Consider the following 16,451-nt stretch of genomic DNA (forward strand, 5'->3'; position numbering starts at 1 on the left):
CTCTGTGGGATCAGGGTAAAGTAGTGTGGGGTTTCCTGCTTATGTTGCTGGGCAGGAAACAGTCAGTCAAATCGGATCAAACCACACACACACAGTCCTAAATTTTTCACAGTTCAATAAACTTACATTTTAAACTTTAAATTTTAACTTAGCTTAAACTGTGCTTAATGTATATTTAATCTTGAATATTTAATTTATATATACAAAAGATGAATTTACAAATGCTACTTAGCAGAAGCAGCATTTCCCCATTGTGATTATTTAGAACGCATCCCCTTCTGTTTAATAAAACCCTACATTTACTGTAGTAAGTTCTGGTGCATCACCACTATTACTGACTTAGCTGCACTAAAAATGGCCAACCGACCAAGGGGTGACACAATGGACATGCACGTTGTTGAACTGCAGAAGTTTGTCAACGTGCCTCTATGACAAATAGTTCTACACTTATTTTACTTGGCAAAGAATTAATTCCCGCTCTGAGACTGTGGGTATACAGTATTACGCCACAGTGGGTTGGCCTGATAGATGTTTTCTCCACACCTCTCCTACACACAACACCTCATCCATACCACTTCTCATCTACAGCACAGCAGCAGCTTTGGCTCCCCTCCCAAACAATCAGGACCGTACACATAACTGCTCATGACAGACACAAGCTGTCCAGAGCCCGTCGGCTCACAGCTTACAGTAACGTACCTGGTGTGCTGCCTGGCTGCCAGGCGAGATATCAGGCAGAGCTGCGGCTCCAGCTCGTGGATTTGTGCAACGTTCAGCAAAGGTCTCAGGTGAAGCAATAGGGTGAGTAACGCATTTTGAGATATCTGTGATATTTCAATGAATGTTGGTTGCCACTCATTCCAGAAGCTTTGGCAAGGTAATCCATTACAGTGGATATGTCCATTTTATCGTTGACAAAGTTACATGAATGTTGCATGGAAGTGTGAAAATGCAGACTCTTACTAAGAGCACTTTAGCTTCATAGCCCCTTACATTGATGAATAAAATGACACCAAAAAGACACCAAATACGTAAAGTATGTATATCATGAAAAGGATGATATATTCCACAGCAATAAAATGTTGCTGTTCAGCAGACAGGTGTTGTATTAATATTGCTATAATGTATTAATATAATAATTGGCAATAACTTTAGTGCACTAAAGTCCAAACAATGTCAATGAAAAAACCCCAAAGACAAACCTGTCTCTGTTTCTATCCATGTACAAATATAAATAGATTTTGCTGTTTTAAATAAGAATACTGACCTTTCTGAGTACCCCCAATGTTCTTATCTAACAGACAGTGGCGATGGCGAAATTCTCAAACACATTATTTCATGGAAAGACTAAAAAGAGTGCAAGTTCAGAAGAGCACCCACAGGAAAGAAGTGATATTCAGGGGAGCAGGATTCCCTGGGGGTGGCAGATAACATTACACAGTGGACTGTAGAGTTGTGGGCCAGGTACGAAAGGTCATTATGCGACAAAAGTTGCTCAAGGGGATTGGCTGACCAAAACAGAAGGTCACGTAAGCGACTGGGAGCCAGTGGCGCTGAAGAATGTTCTTCCTCCGACAACTGGAAGTGTCTCGCTCGTGACCCTCGTGACCCCTGTGCAATACGACAGTCTTACGAGCAGCCTTGGAGACAAGAAAAGGAATAGTTTTTGCTTTGTTTGCTTCGCATCCTAATGTGCTAAACTAAAAAGGTGAACGTGGTAAACAGCATGCCTACGAAACATTGCATGTGCCAGTCGTCACTGGAGCACAACAGCATGCTGACGTTAGCATTTAGCTAACTGCTGTACATGCAGTAGACTCTTGGTCTTCTTTGAATATCTTGACTTTAAAACTCAAGAAAATCTCTGTTCCCTTCAACAAATAAATAGGAAAATAGTCAGTCAAACCTATAGAAGCTTGGGGCACACTGGTGATTGAGGGGCCAATAGGGGGCACCTTTCTCTCTGTTGGCTAAGAAATAAAGACATAAAATGCCCCAAAACATAATTTTAGAGGAAATCTCTGGAAGCCTAACAATGGAGGAAGAAAATCCTGACTGAAACATTATGAACTTCCTGATGTCTTTTGACTCAAATTGACTTCAAAGTGCTTTAAAGTGAACTCAGTACATATTGTAATATCCTGTTTAAACTTTTATTAGACACTGTTCATAAATGAAAAATTCCATCTACACTCAGCGTTATGAAAATATGATCTACTATCCTCTGAATTAAAATACAATGGAGGTAAATCAGGAAGTATATAAGCTAATATAGCTGAAAATGTTGCCATGAAAAGGAAATGTGTGGAAACATGACATAAAAATCCGACATTGTCTGCTTTCATGCTTTGCCACATAGTGTAAACATATGTTTGGAAACATCTATCGAGGAAATGAAACATAAAAACTATGAGCCACACATTACATCAAACACAGGTGTTACGCTGCTTATCACCTCCCCTTGAAAAGCCCGACGGCAGCTTTGAAAATACACTTTCTGGGGGAGTAAAGAAAATGTATTTCCATCCAGGCACATTCTATCCTGAACCGCACTCCACTCCGTCCAAGGCCTCAGCGGACTACAAGATCAACACACACACACGCGCGTTAGATTAGGCTGTCTGAGCATAACGCCCGAGGAGCTAAAACACACCAAAAACTTGGCCCGAACATGGAGGCACAAAGCAGATGTTCCCTGCTCCCACCAGCTGCTGTGCACAACTTTGGAGAAGCCGGACATCATTGTGTATTAGTGTTACAGACTCATCACATATGAGTGTGCATGCACGCTGTCAGCGGGACGGCCAACACGGCAAACTATATTCCACAACTTCTAACGCACAGTCAGACTCAGAGCCTGAATCGGTTTCAGAATAATTGTGTCTTGGTTACAAAAGGGAGGTTTCATGCGTGCAATGGTTATGAACTGAAGAAGTGTCCTCTTTTTGCTGCTCAGAAAGTAAAGACAGTGAGTAATGTTTGTCTTTGCTGCTGACTCATGCGCAACATAATATGGATTTCACATCAAAAGATGAGGATGAGGCAGCTTTGACCCGCGGGACTTTATCAGCGTCCAGCTTAAAACCATGCTAAAACGGTGATTGCAGCAGAAAAACAGGCCTTGCCTCGCCTCACCTTTCTCACCCCTTGCGTCTTGGTCAGTCTGCACCCAGCGGTCTCTTTCGATGCACAAAACACCTGTCCCTCCCACAGATTCCACAAATTGCCTCAGGTAATTTCTGAGAACACCCAAATCAACTTCCACAGAAACTTTCGTAATTTCACGCCAGTGGATATTAATGAAGTCTGCCAGGCACATTAGCTCATTAATAATTACAGATTAAACTATGATGAATTGGTGGACTGCACAATGGACTGTTCTGGCCCTGGTGTGACCAGTCTCTTATCTGACCTTTACAGATACAAGCTGTAGAAGACACAGGAGACACAGAGACCCCTGTGGGGCAGGACTAAGACAGCAGATGTACATAAGCCTTCTTCATAATGGAGAGGTCCGTGGACCTTTTTACACTGTGTCAGTTTCCAATAATAGATTATTTTAATTTCGACAGACACTTCGGGGAATATGGGTCTTGAAAGACTTAGTGACTGAAAAGACAGATTTCTGTAGACTTGTGAAATTGACTTTACTAACTGGCTTGTTTCTTTTGCACCGTATTTTTGCATATAGGGCAAACATAGGAGACAGCATACAGTATTAAACTGTACTCTGTAAGTTTTGTATTTAAGGTGTTGCCTGTTGCATCTCGAGCACTGTGCAGAATTCTTAGCAACAGCTGTTATCTTATTAAATTGTGAATGTTTAATTCAGTAAGGAGTGAGTGAATAATTAGAATTATAATGGCATTTCCAGGAACAATTTTCTGGAGGGAAACTTTTCCCACAGATAAGGCTGATTAGTTTGAAAACGTTATGACGATATATGGAGGAAGCCGAAATGTTACAGGCGTTCGCTCGTCAAAGAAAAAAAAAAAGAAGAAGAGTCAGGCCAGGAACCTTCTGCTCCAAATGTTTTTGAGTCTATCATGATACACACTGAGCAAAGACTGTAAGAGACATAATAAAAAGTCCACCGTTAACTCTCACACACACTTGCAGGACTCAGAGGGGAACACTAAGCTGGGGGACTTTACTGTGTAAAATATAAATAAAACAGAACAATTTGTGAACCCTTTCTGACATCTACTCAACTGAAAACAATACAAAGACAATATATTTAATGTTAAACCTCATCAACTTAATTGATTTTTGTAAATATAATTCCTTTAATCTGACTTACTGACTGTCCGGATGAGAAACACTGCGCACATTATGCCAGTGCACTTATGAAAAGAGCCAGTTAGGCAGAATATCGGGCCACTCGTGGACAGCATTTCTCCCAGCAGACAGAAAGACACCCTGTGCTTGTCAACTCCCACCCTCTGAACAAAAGAGGCAAAGCCATCCAACCTCTCCACCCTCCCACCGGCGTTGAATAAACAACAGGGTAAACAGCGACGTGGGGAGAAAGACGAATGGTCCCAACCAGCGCCGAGGACCCTCCAGAATCTTAAAAGGGAAAATACACCCTTAACTGCAACTTACTGTGTACATTAATCCCATGAAGGTAGACTCTTCCCGTGAGACATGTGGACATGAATGCATTTTCTTCTAAAGCTTCAGTCAAGCTGCAAATCTCTCCTCGTTAGGAGATGAACTGTACAACTGGTCAGCTACAAACAAGCAGTGGCTGCATTTTAGCATGATTTTTTACAAAAGTACTTTACATGAGTATTTTCATTTTCTGCTGCTGTACACTGCAACTACACTACATTTCAGAGAGAAATATTGGACTTATTCCCAATGACATGTCTCTGCCATAGTTAGTGGTTCCTTTTCAGATGTAGATTTTAGATTAAAAAAGATGTGAGCGCGCAAAATACAAAGATCAAACCAGCAGCTCCCAGCCCAGACCTCCTATAAAAGAACAGATGGAGTTGTGTTCAAGGAGGCACAATTACAATATTTCTCTTAGTTGTAGTGGAGTATTTTTTGCATTGCTATACTGGCGCTTTACATGTATTTTTACATTTGTTTAATTTAAATATGAATCTTTATAACAGTGAGAATATAACTCTGCATATAGAATCAAGTACTAATTTGTATAAAATAAAGATCTGTATAAAATATAGTATAAAATATGAATGAGGCTCATAAATCCAGTGCTACATCATCATAAGCATCAAGGTGCAGAAAGATGGATTAAGAAATGTTTGCACATGCGGATGAAAATTCAAAAGAGGAGCAATGATGAGCTTGTTGTTGTTTCGTTGTTGTGGATCTTGTGATCATCCGTCTTCAAGAGTGGAACTATTTTCTGGTGAGCTACAGTCATCTGTTTCAGGATGCGTTCCACCTTCACCACAGCATGATACGACATCGCTGGTGAGCTGAGCTCTGTATGGGACCACGAGCAGGACTGGTTCTCTTATAAAAGCACAAATGGAGCGATGATTTAGGGTTATTCATCTAGGTCAAGAGAATAAATGCAGCTAGTTAAGATGAGACAAATTAGAGAGCCACGCTACGGCGCTGGAATCATGAGTTAACGGAGAATAATGATCTTCGCTGTTCTCCCTTACCTCTTACTTTCTCATCACACGCTCACAAACACACACACTGGCTGCGGCACGCTCCCTCTGTAATGCATCAGCTGTTCTCACTACACCCTTGGAGAGCGCAGATTAAAAATGGAAAGCAGGGAGAAACCTGGAGGTGGAGGGTGTTCATTTGTAATAGTCGTGGATAATAATAATCAATATTTGCTGCTTAACAGAAGGGATTAACGTAGTGACCCGTGTTTAGGGCTGCAGAATGGATGCTGTGTTTGTCGGCACCGCGCAGGTGTGTTTCTGCATCTCAGTGTGCGTCTGTGTTTAGCATTCAGAGTGACGCGGGGCCAAGACACCTCAACGGCGGCAGTGTCTGAGTGAATAAAGGTCATTATTGTAGAGATTGAGGCACAGGAGCCTGGGAAACAGTGAGAGAGGGGAGACTGAGTGAAGAGTAAAAGTTGATATGGGGGGGGGGGGTAGGCACGCTGGGACGAATAAGTGTAACGTGAAAGGAAGAGGAGGAAGGAATCCATGAGAATGTGGTCTACGCTGGCCGGGAACACGAGGAGAGAGTGAGGAAGAGGAGAAAGAGCGATGAACTGTACTTACTCAGCATTTGCCATGACGCTGGTTGATGGAGTGAGGAGAGATGGTGGTGGCACTTGTCACAAGGTTTCCACTCAGTTCTGGCTGTTTTAGTGCTGCAGTTCGCCTTTTCTCCCGATGGATGCTGCTTTCATGTTGAACCTGGAACGAACGCACTCATTATTGCGCGTGAGGAAAAGTACGATTCACTGACGTTTCATAGAGGACTAGTCATCATCTGTGAGTTCACTGGCTGGACATCCAAAGTGTTAGGCCTGCTATCTGCAGCATTTCCACATCAAATAAAACTGTGGCAGCTATTGTAACTTCTGCTATCAGGGACTCTCTATTGGTTAACCAAGTGACGCTCCTTCTCTGCTGCCTCCTATGATTTGTCTCTCGTATCTGCTGATGAAAAATACGTGTTAAAATCAGGGGGAGTCATTACTTTCATCACACGAGCCACGAGGAACCTGTTCGAGGGCTCGTCCTTGGGTATGGTGGCAAAGATCAGACCAGCAGATTATCCCCATTATCACCCCCCAGCCCTGCAGCCGAGTTTCTGAAAAGTTAATTTCAATGAAAATGTCAGACATCAACACCAGACAGCGGAGCCTATACTCCGAACAGACAAAAGGCTGTTGTCACCTAAACATAAACTAACATGTGCAAACACTAACTCTCAATCTATCTGCTCACAGTTCTGGTTCTGCACTCTCCAAACTGAGTGCACGCCAGACTTCTCACCTCCTGCCATCACAGCAACAACTGCACCTGCGATCAAGCTGATCTACTCGCTGGCATCAGAACCCAGAAAGGAGAAACCAAATGAGAGTTGTGTGCACAACTACTGGCATCTCCTCGTTGTGCATAGAGGAATTATTTCCTCGGAGAGAGGACTTACCTGTGTGAGATTTACATTGTTGACGGGTAATCGTGCCTCCCGCTGCCCCCTTGCTGATAGTAATGTCTCCCTCGGTGGTGATGAGAGTAAGTGAAGCAGCAGCAGGCTCGCAGTGTGTGTAGGCTGCAGCTATCCTTAGCACTTTTGCATTGGACGAGCACCACCACCACCGCTTCTGCTGCTGCTTCCGCTGCTCCCACTTGCGCTGCTCGGATTTCAGTGCAAAACCAAAAGAGGCGCTGAAGCTCAAGTGCAAGAAGCATCGTCACTCGGCAAGATCATATTAGCTTTTAAGTGTTATTCAGATCGAATAACGACCCTTTAAAGTGCGATTTCTTCCTCTCCCTCCTCCTCCACCTCCACCTCCTCCTCCTCCTCCTCCTCGTTGAGGGCTGTGCGTGTGCTGCTCCAGATCCAGATCCAGGTTCCGCTCCTCAGCCGAGGGTTTCCCCGGCGAGCGCAGCGGGGAACCCTGCGAAAGGAGCTGTCCAGGTGCTGAAGCGAGCCCGAGCGAGCCCTGGGTCTGTGGCGACCCGCTTCCACAGCAGCAGCCGGGCAACACAGGGCCAATTTCACCCGAACGCCATCAAAACATTGACGCTTTCGTGCCGGAGACTGACAGTAGCCAATGGGTCGTGTGACATTTGCATCGCTCCGGTCACGACATAGCAGTCTAAAAATGTTGGCCGTGTGTGTATGTTTGTGTGTGTGAGAGAGAGAAAGAAAGCCTGTGAGGAGATTTTCTCAGCTCCCGATCGAGGCCAGTTTGTGAGCGGATAATCTCCACAGATGATTTTATTAGCTTTACGCCTGGTAGGTCGTCCCTCTCCGTGTCATGGGTGGTTTTTTTTTTTTTTTTTTTTTTACGCTTTCCCAAAATAAAGATACTATGGGAATATAAATTGCCTTCACAGCAATTGGCTTAACCGTTTGTCATTCATCGGGATTAGCCAGTCGATGGTTAAAGCGCACATCAATCAATCTCAAGCGTCCCTTCCTGTATTTAAACACGCCTGGACGTGGGCTGCTGCAGATATCATAGGCTGAGGCTCACATTTCAGGGTGTGCGCAAAGAAAGCACAGCGGTGAGGTGAATTAACGGTAGTAGGCCTGTGGTTACAACCGGGGGAGGGTGCGAACGCCCAGTGGGCTGAGGGACCTGGTCTAAACATGCTGCCGTAGTGGTCTTCAGGGTGCCAGAAAAGATGGGAAAGAACGAGCACATGTCCACATACTGAAGTTTTGTCATTTATTGAGTGAAAGAGCAGAACAGACATGATTTGGCACATGTAGAAAAGTGCATCAACACCGAAAACAACTTTGTTCAATGAGCCATAAACACTAACTTCAAATAAGTCTTCGTTTTATCTTCAAAAACTGTGAGGGCAGATGTGTGTGTCCGACACAAAGGAGGAGTTTTCATTTGTCCAAAGTAAAAATACTGAAACTTCCTTAAAAGGTGTCCGTTTTTGCAACAATCATCGTTGCATAGAAAAGCTGAATCTCAACATGTAACAGCAAACTAACGGCCAACAAACCTATACATACTGGAAATTGCACCTACATGTCATGAGATTCTTCTTCATGAGGAAAAAGCATGACATGAATCAACGGCGGGGCCTTTAAGAAGCATGATTGGATTTGGAGAGACAGCGATATTATTTCTTTTATTTGGCCGCTTTTTCGAACCTGCAACTAGGTAGTTAGTCTTAGACTACACCATCAAGATTTCAAAAACCTTTGCGAGGGACACATCATCATCATCTACACCAAATCCATCACATTTTTTCTGGCTTTGAACAGCATATCTTCAATTTCCAACCACTTTTTCCTAAAGTTAGTTCATTGCAGAAGAGCTGAGAGTAAAGTGAGGTCAAACTGAGAGTTTCTGCGAGTCAGTGTCACTAACACAGCTAACAGGGCAGCCCTGTTCTCTCTCCTGTTTTAAGATGAATCTTTCATTTAAGCTGCAGAAGCTGGGGAGATGAAGTAACCATAGAGCTCATCCATTAACAGTTGGAAGTAGGTAGTAGGAGATATGACCTGACATGTGGATGAAAAAAAAAAGAGGCACTGTAAGATTCCGACTGATGTGCCCAAATGAACCGCGGTACATGGATATCTCGCAAAAGAGTATTAATTTGTAGGTTAACACGGTTTATTATTTTTTCACGGGTAAGACAAAAGCGTAAAAAACCATGAATGAAAACCTACAAAACAAGAGCATTCAAATCAAGATTACCTTGATTCTGTAGAAGAGGGACAACACTCCTCTTACTTGCATGAATAAAAAGTGCCTGCGCTGAAGCAACAACTACAGTTGAACAATCGCTTGTTAACTTACTCACCTGCAAAGCCAACAGACCATGAGGTGGATGTTGTAAGATATGCCTTGAATGTGTGCGAAGTTTGGGGAAAATATAAACACATATATTTCACAACAGTGCTCTAGCACATTTGAACGTAAGATGATCGGCTTGTCTTTTGTCGACTTTGTGAAACTCACTACTTTTATATGAAGCTGTGTTTACGCGCACAGTCTCCAAGGCGGGACACAATTTCCCAAATGAAGCCATTACACTGATGGCTAAAGGGATCACTTTCCTGCTGTATGAGCAGAAATGGTGACAGCAATATTCTGAGTCGTAACGTGAGTTACACACCATACAGATTGTTTCCTGTTCCCGACTGCTGCTGCAAGCAGGAGAATGATGGGTCGTCTTTTTTTCCTGTTAGTCCACTGTCACTGTGGGTCAGTCAGTCAGCCTAGATGGACCAGGGTCATGACTGTAGTGTACTCATGCTGCAGACTGTCTGTGTCAGTGTCGCACAGCGTGTAGTCATCTTTGATGATTCGGTCGCAGCCAATCTCGCCGTTGCCGAACAGGCCAAAGAGCGGGGTGTTGGGGAACACCTTGTGAAAGGCGTCAGCCTCTACGTTAGCCTGGTTGCTGTAGTAGTTCTGGCCTCTCCCCACACAGGCGAACATGAACCCAAGGGTGTTCCTCTCAGGAATTTTGGCCGCCTTTAGCCGGCGGATCGTGGCTTCAGCTGCCTTTGCGTTGCTGATGTCTTGGTCCAAGAGCACAGATGCCCCCTGCACCTTAGGGCCACTCAGGGCCAGGCCCACCACGCCATATGCACCCTGGCTACAGCTACAGATCGAGAAATGACAGGATTGGGAGAGTGTGAATGGAATCAAAGAGTATGCAGTAAACAATGCCACTGATAAATTTAACTCTACAAATGATGAAATCATCTTCCAGTGTTTATTCAGTAAATTTAATCCAAACCTATTGTCAGTTCCATGAATGGAATAACAAGGAAGAACAATTCAAGGAAGCCTCACAGTATTTGAACTTGAGGAATTTGCAGGAAATCACTTGCCATTTGTATTTTTGCATAAGAGCATGATTCTTCCAAAAACTGCTAAGAAAAAAAACATAATTTAAGTGAAGGACGTGAACTCACCAGTGTCTGGTGGGAGATAAGACACTTTCTACCAGCCCTCCAGCAATGAGAGCTTTGCTCTTGGCCAGCGGCTCCAGTATCTGGCTGAGGAAGCGTGCTCCTCCAGATTTATATGCTTCATAGACGAAGATCAGCACCACACGAAGCTCTGGGTTGTCAACTAGTCCTGGAAAGAAAGTAAGACAAATGAAAGAGTGATACAAAAACAAGTTCTGCAAGATGTATCAAGTTTCACACTTGTTTGTTTAGATGACTGAATGACTGCTGTGAGCCTACACTCACCTGCTTCTCTCAGGGCTGTTGGGGAAATGGACTTCTTGCAGAAATGAAAGGGCTTGATGTGGACACCTTCTACGCCGGGGAACATGATCGCAAAACCTGCCTCCCCCTCCTGGTATTCCTGAGGAGGGCTGGAGCAGGAGCCACTGGGAGTCACTGCACAGAGGAGCAAGCATCAAGTATCATAATATATTAAGTTACATGCAGTACCTTGCACACATGTCGTGTGTCATGGGGACCCCATGAGTCTGAGTTTTCATTTAAGCCAAAAACTAGAAAACCAGACAGCATCTGTGGCATCATCCTAGTTTCCAGAAGGGATGAGGAAGACTGGAATTGGGTATACCGCTCGCTGCCGTCACAGGAGACGTGTTGACAGGTGCCAGTGGGAAAGCACAGGTGTACATAAAAAGCTTAGCTTTAGCTGCTTCAGTTTCAGGGTCCTGGTATTGTGCATGGCTCACTGTCACACTGTCATGTCTTACTAGAACACTTGAACAGAACAGACATTGTTTATGTGTATAGTAAAAACCTGTGATTTTCCTGCTATGACAAGTCATAATGTCTGCTCTGAAAAAGTTCTACAGACGTCTCTTAAAGCCTACTTTTTCCTTAATGAACAGTGATTCTTACTAACTTTTAGCAGAAATTAATGTTTGAATTTGTAGTGAGAAGCTAAAGGATTTTTGTTTTGATTTGGGGGCAGCCACTTGAAGTCAGCCTCTAGTGGTCATTAGAGAAACTGCACCTCAAGGCACTAATGTAATGGAATCTTCAGACCTGGGTCATTTTTATCTGACGTTTTTAATCATTGGGTCATTTATGAGGAGAAAACTCCCGATTAAAAACTCCCAAAGAATGAACACTGAAGCAATCACAACCAAAACAGAAAAAGCCAAGGGTGGCTCCCATGATCCCACACTACTTGATAACATCATCAAACAACGTTTTTGGTTATTGTTTTGATTGAGAGACCTCTAGCAGCAGAAAATTACATATTGAACACACATGCATCCCAAATCAGTAAAGCCCATGCATTTCTATTTCACTTGTCATGCTCTCTGATATGTCCTCTTGCTTATGTGATTATATTGACTTAAAAGTCCTCCTTTTTCTGAACAAAAACAGGTATAGCACCCCAAGGTTTAATATACATTTGATTGACAAAACACCCATTCTAACCACGAATGCTTGTGATTCAATAGTGCAAAAATCTTCTCCAACCATTTGAAAGTGCACTCAGAATTATCCATGCACTTTGTAGTCTATCATTTAGCCTAATCTATGAGAATTTCAAGGAAAGAAAACAGCCCTCATTACATTGCCCATTACAGGATATAAGGAGGGATGTGATAGCTTCCAAAATTTCCTCAAGTGTGAAGAAGATTGTATAATCTACAGTGTCAATCAAAATCAAATGCTGATGTAGCCACAGAGGTCTGCTGCTTCGTTCCTCTCACTGCCTGTATTAACAATTTTTAAATCATATTAGACTTAAAATGCGTGATCAACTCCTTCAGTGCAGTTGGTCACCGCGGGTCTGCAGCTGGCTACTTTTTCCACCCAGCTGTACACCGTATGCACGAATGGAAAACAATGCAACTGAATTTGTACATTACAATATTAGTATTGCATTTATTCACAAAGAGTTCTGCAGATATTCCATGTCTAGGTGTATCACAAGTCTTCTTTTTAATACTATGCAGCCTCACTAACACGTATAAATAATTACTTGTAATCTAGGCTGTATGGCAGACGTATTACAAGTAATCTATAGACCCGACGTTATCCAATCAAGGATTTCATTCATTTGAATTAGATGTGTGTGGTGACCCAGGGGTGACCCCCTGCTGCAATTTCACAAAATGAGTGTTATCACAAACAGCTGAGGCTGCCATTAAACCTGATAGACGACAGGAGCCTGATAAGCCATCATCTTGCGGAGAGAGGATGTGGCTGATGGAGAGTCACTTCTCGGCAGAGCTGTGATTATATGGAGAAATGGGGAGCACAGCACCAGGCAGACTAGGCAATCTATCAGAGGCAGAGGCAGGGAGGTGCCAGCCACCAGCGGTGCTATCCAACTAGGCAGCAGCACTGAGGTTTAATGTATCGTCCTCTCTGCTAAACTATTCCTCTTAGATATACCCAAGAAACCTGGATAGTTTTCATTGCTTTTAGGGCAACCACGTAGATGAGCATGCTAAGGTTACATGTTTGTACTATCATAGCTCTGCGGCTCATTTAAGAAGCATTTTTATATCAACGCTGAATTCACTGATTCCCTGTATGTGGCTACCAGGGGTTTTATTGGTTGTGAGGTGGGGATTTTATTGTCTTTTATATGAAAGAGGAAATAAGAGACAGAAAAGAGGAAGACTTACAGACTATGCCGGGTGTAGAGATGCCCATGATGTCACATCCTTTGGGGAAGAGCAGGTTCAGCTCTTCAACTGTGTTGGGACTGTGGCGACTCTTTTTTGCTTCAGATTAGTTGAGGGGGAAAAAAAATGCTGATGAGAAGGGTCACTGTTTCATGTGCTTATCGTGTATTAAAACTAAAAATGTCCTTTATGCAACAATGTATGCGCTGCAAAACACTGCTAATGCCTATATAGTCCAATTAAAATTTCAGTTACTAGCAAATTACTTTACAGTACAAGATATATTCTAATATGATTGGCTGGTTGGTCTCTTTCAGTTCCATTCAATGGTTTAACCACTGTTCTAGATCACTGAGCAAGGTATACTGTGTTAAAATGCAAGTAACCATAACCAACTATAATTATGCATCACACTATGTTCACCAGGCAGGACTGCAAACAACTCTAAATGACAACTTCAACCCAACTTGGTTTCTTTTTGAGTAAGTCATGCAAGTCATGATGTAAGTGCCATGATACAGTCAAATGGTAATATGACCCAACTTTCTGTTCACTAACTCAATATTCAGTAATTAAGGCTACTGCCATCATTAAGTCCTTTTTATTGTTCTATGATGACTTTGTCAAGCCCCTACAAACGCAATAGTGCAGCATGTATTCTGACCTAGAGACTAGAAGAACGACTGGATCTTAGACACAGTTCCTTGCTTTGAAGCTGAACGACACCATTCCTGTGGTTAAATAAGACCAATGGCCAAGGCTACGGTTACACACACATATCATACACAACCATATTATGAAAACCACTGCGTTAATGAATTTATGCTAGAAATGGATTTGAATGATTTTGAATGTATATAGTTCTTATGATTGAGGTTTTTGGACCACCAACTGGCATAAGCTATTTCTGATGAATTTCTGTCTTTTTGAACCATCTTGGATATTAAGCTATAACAGACTTTAAAGCTTCATTCAGTTCTGATTCCATCCATCTGTCAGATATTTAAGAAATGTGTAAAACAAATATAATTCAAGGTTCTCTATGCATTCCAAATGCATGTTAAGTACATTCTGCATAAACTAATAAAAAACTGTGGTAATGTCATGATGCATTCAGAATGCGATGGACATGATAGAGGAAGTCAGAGGCACTGATATATATTGTGACAAAAGGATAGCACAGGCCTAGCTGGTCAGTGTTTACACCATCTAGTGTTCAACAAAATAAATTTGAATAGACTAATTTAAAAGTACAGCTACCAAAGGATGCATCTGTTTCACTTTTCAATGTTGTGACCTTTAAAACATTCACCTTAACTGCACTTGTTTAATAGTCACTTTTCCTGAGGGATTGTGTTACACCTCTTAGCCCATCCACAAACACAACAAGCATGAGACAGACGTGCCCTTATTGGACACTTTTTGTCTGTTGAAGACTAAATAAGTCAAACAGCACTGTGTACTATCACTTAATACCAACCTTTATTCTGTCTGTAGCAATAAGCTTGTCCATTGAAGGCCTCACAGTCTACCATTGCCAGAACTGTTTTAGGTAGGAGAAACACTTTCTGAAAAGAATCAAAAGCAAAGTGCTCGTGTTAAAACAGTGTTTACACATTTTTAGAAGTGCTTTCTCAACAAAATACATGGTCCAACAATACATCACATTTATAAACCATTTTTATTTAAATATACATAAGATTAAATGATTCAGCTCCTGAACCCATTTACAGGTCTTTATCCCAAGACTGGAAGAGGAATCATTTCTGGCGAGCATGTGTCCTCTGCAAATCTCCAAAACAATCACAACTATCATGCTGTTTATCATACGCGTTATGTAGCTTTTTGCATTATTTACAGACCACTGTCCTTATCAACCTTAAGCTGCACATTTGCCAAGCACCGATCCTCGTACACGACATGTCTGTCCCAAACAGCTCTCCGTTAGTGTTCACTCAATGCGAGTGGAATAACTTACCTCGACCTCCTCAGCCAGGATGTTGCAGAGGGCATGAACCTCTGTGTTAGACGGTCCACAGGCTGATACCCAGGTCAGCTGCTGCTGAGTCCTCAGCACTCTCCGGGCACAGTTTCTCCACAGTCTGCACACACTGAGGAGGACCATAAAACATTCAACTGAACTGTTAGCTTGGTAGAAACTTAGCAAGGAAGTTAGGTAGCTAGCTATTGAGTTCGTGCTTCGGTCAAATACGGCTGAACACCTTAAAACAGTTACGTCAGTTATACACCAGGCCCAGTGACTCATAAGCGTTCATCTAGCTGCAGCATTAGCTTTCTGAATGTTCCGCGTGTCTCTGATAAACAGTTTCACTTCCATTCGACAGCCATTAACGCTAGCTAACTTCACTGTTTAGCATACAAAACATTTCCCGTTACCTTGCGATCCGGAGAAGCGATTTGGTTGGTACGAACGTCAGAATTCGCTCAACCACTTCGGCAACATTGCTGAGTACGTATGCAGCTTTGCTGTCTTGAAAAGAAACGGCAAAATCTTGATTTTCACCCATACTTCCCTCTCAAGTCGTAGGTTTTCCAGCACGGCTGCCCAGCTACGAACCTTCACCTCTGCTCTTCCACAGCTGCCGAGGCGCCTGGAGACCACACACCGCCCCCTGTGGCGAGGAGGGCTGTGGCAGTTAAAAGTTTACAGCTTCTTGTTGAACTTGAAGGGTAATTTTTGTTTAACTTGTAGTCATTAAAGAACTCATTTCTGTTACACACACACACTTTGTTAATTCCTGCTGCTCGTTTTCTTCCTCAGAGACTAATTCTAGATGATAAATCACAGCTTGTGTCCACACAGGACATAACCTGTGATGGGTTAACATGGTTTCATTTTAGGTCATACAAGCACAAAAATGTTAGGGACCACTGCTTAATAATGCATCTGTAAGTGTTGACCTCCTACAGGTTTGGGCTCACATACGTCACACTGTACTGCACTGACGAACAACAACAAACTGGGAGGTTATAGCTCATGTTTATCTCAGTAATACATTGTAAAGGTTTGCTGTACTATTTTGTATTGCTTAAATTAAGTGTTATAGAGAATATCATCTAAGAAGAAACAGTAATGAAAGAAAACGCTTATGATATCTTATTTTCCCCCATTTCTTCTTCAGAGCATCAAAAAATACCCAAGAAACATTTGTAATTATGCCAGACTTGGAGTAAACCATACTTGATCCAACC

At 42.6% G+C, this 16,451-nt stretch overlaps 1 protein-coding gene across 1 annotated transcript; it reads right to left on the minus strand.

Annotated features, from left to right (window-relative positions):
- Positions 1-8,323: 8,323 nt before the first annotated feature.
- On the minus strand, positions 8,324-15,810 carry fbxo22 (F-box protein 22). Its single transcript, XM_041935154.1, has 7 exons — positions 15,636-15,810; positions 15,217-15,349; positions 14,719-14,806; positions 13,239-13,337; positions 10,858-11,010; positions 10,576-10,741; positions 8,324-10,259 (listed from the first exon to the last, which is right to left on the minus strand). Exons 1-7 carry the CDS (start codon positions 15,764-15,766, stop codon positions 9,866-9,868), a joined length of 1,164 nt encoding a protein of 387 aa, XP_041791088.1. The 5' UTR covers positions 15,767-15,810; the 3' UTR covers positions 8,324-9,865.
- Positions 15,811-16,451: the final 641 nt, after the last annotated feature.

Source organism: Chelmon rostratus, chromosome 1, assembly GCF_017976325.1.
Source record: "Chelmon rostratus isolate fCheRos1 chromosome 1, fCheRos1.pri, whole genome shotgun sequence".
NCBI classification, from domain to species: domain Eukaryota; kingdom Metazoa; phylum Chordata; class Actinopteri; order Chaetodontiformes; family Chaetodontidae; genus Chelmon; species Chelmon rostratus.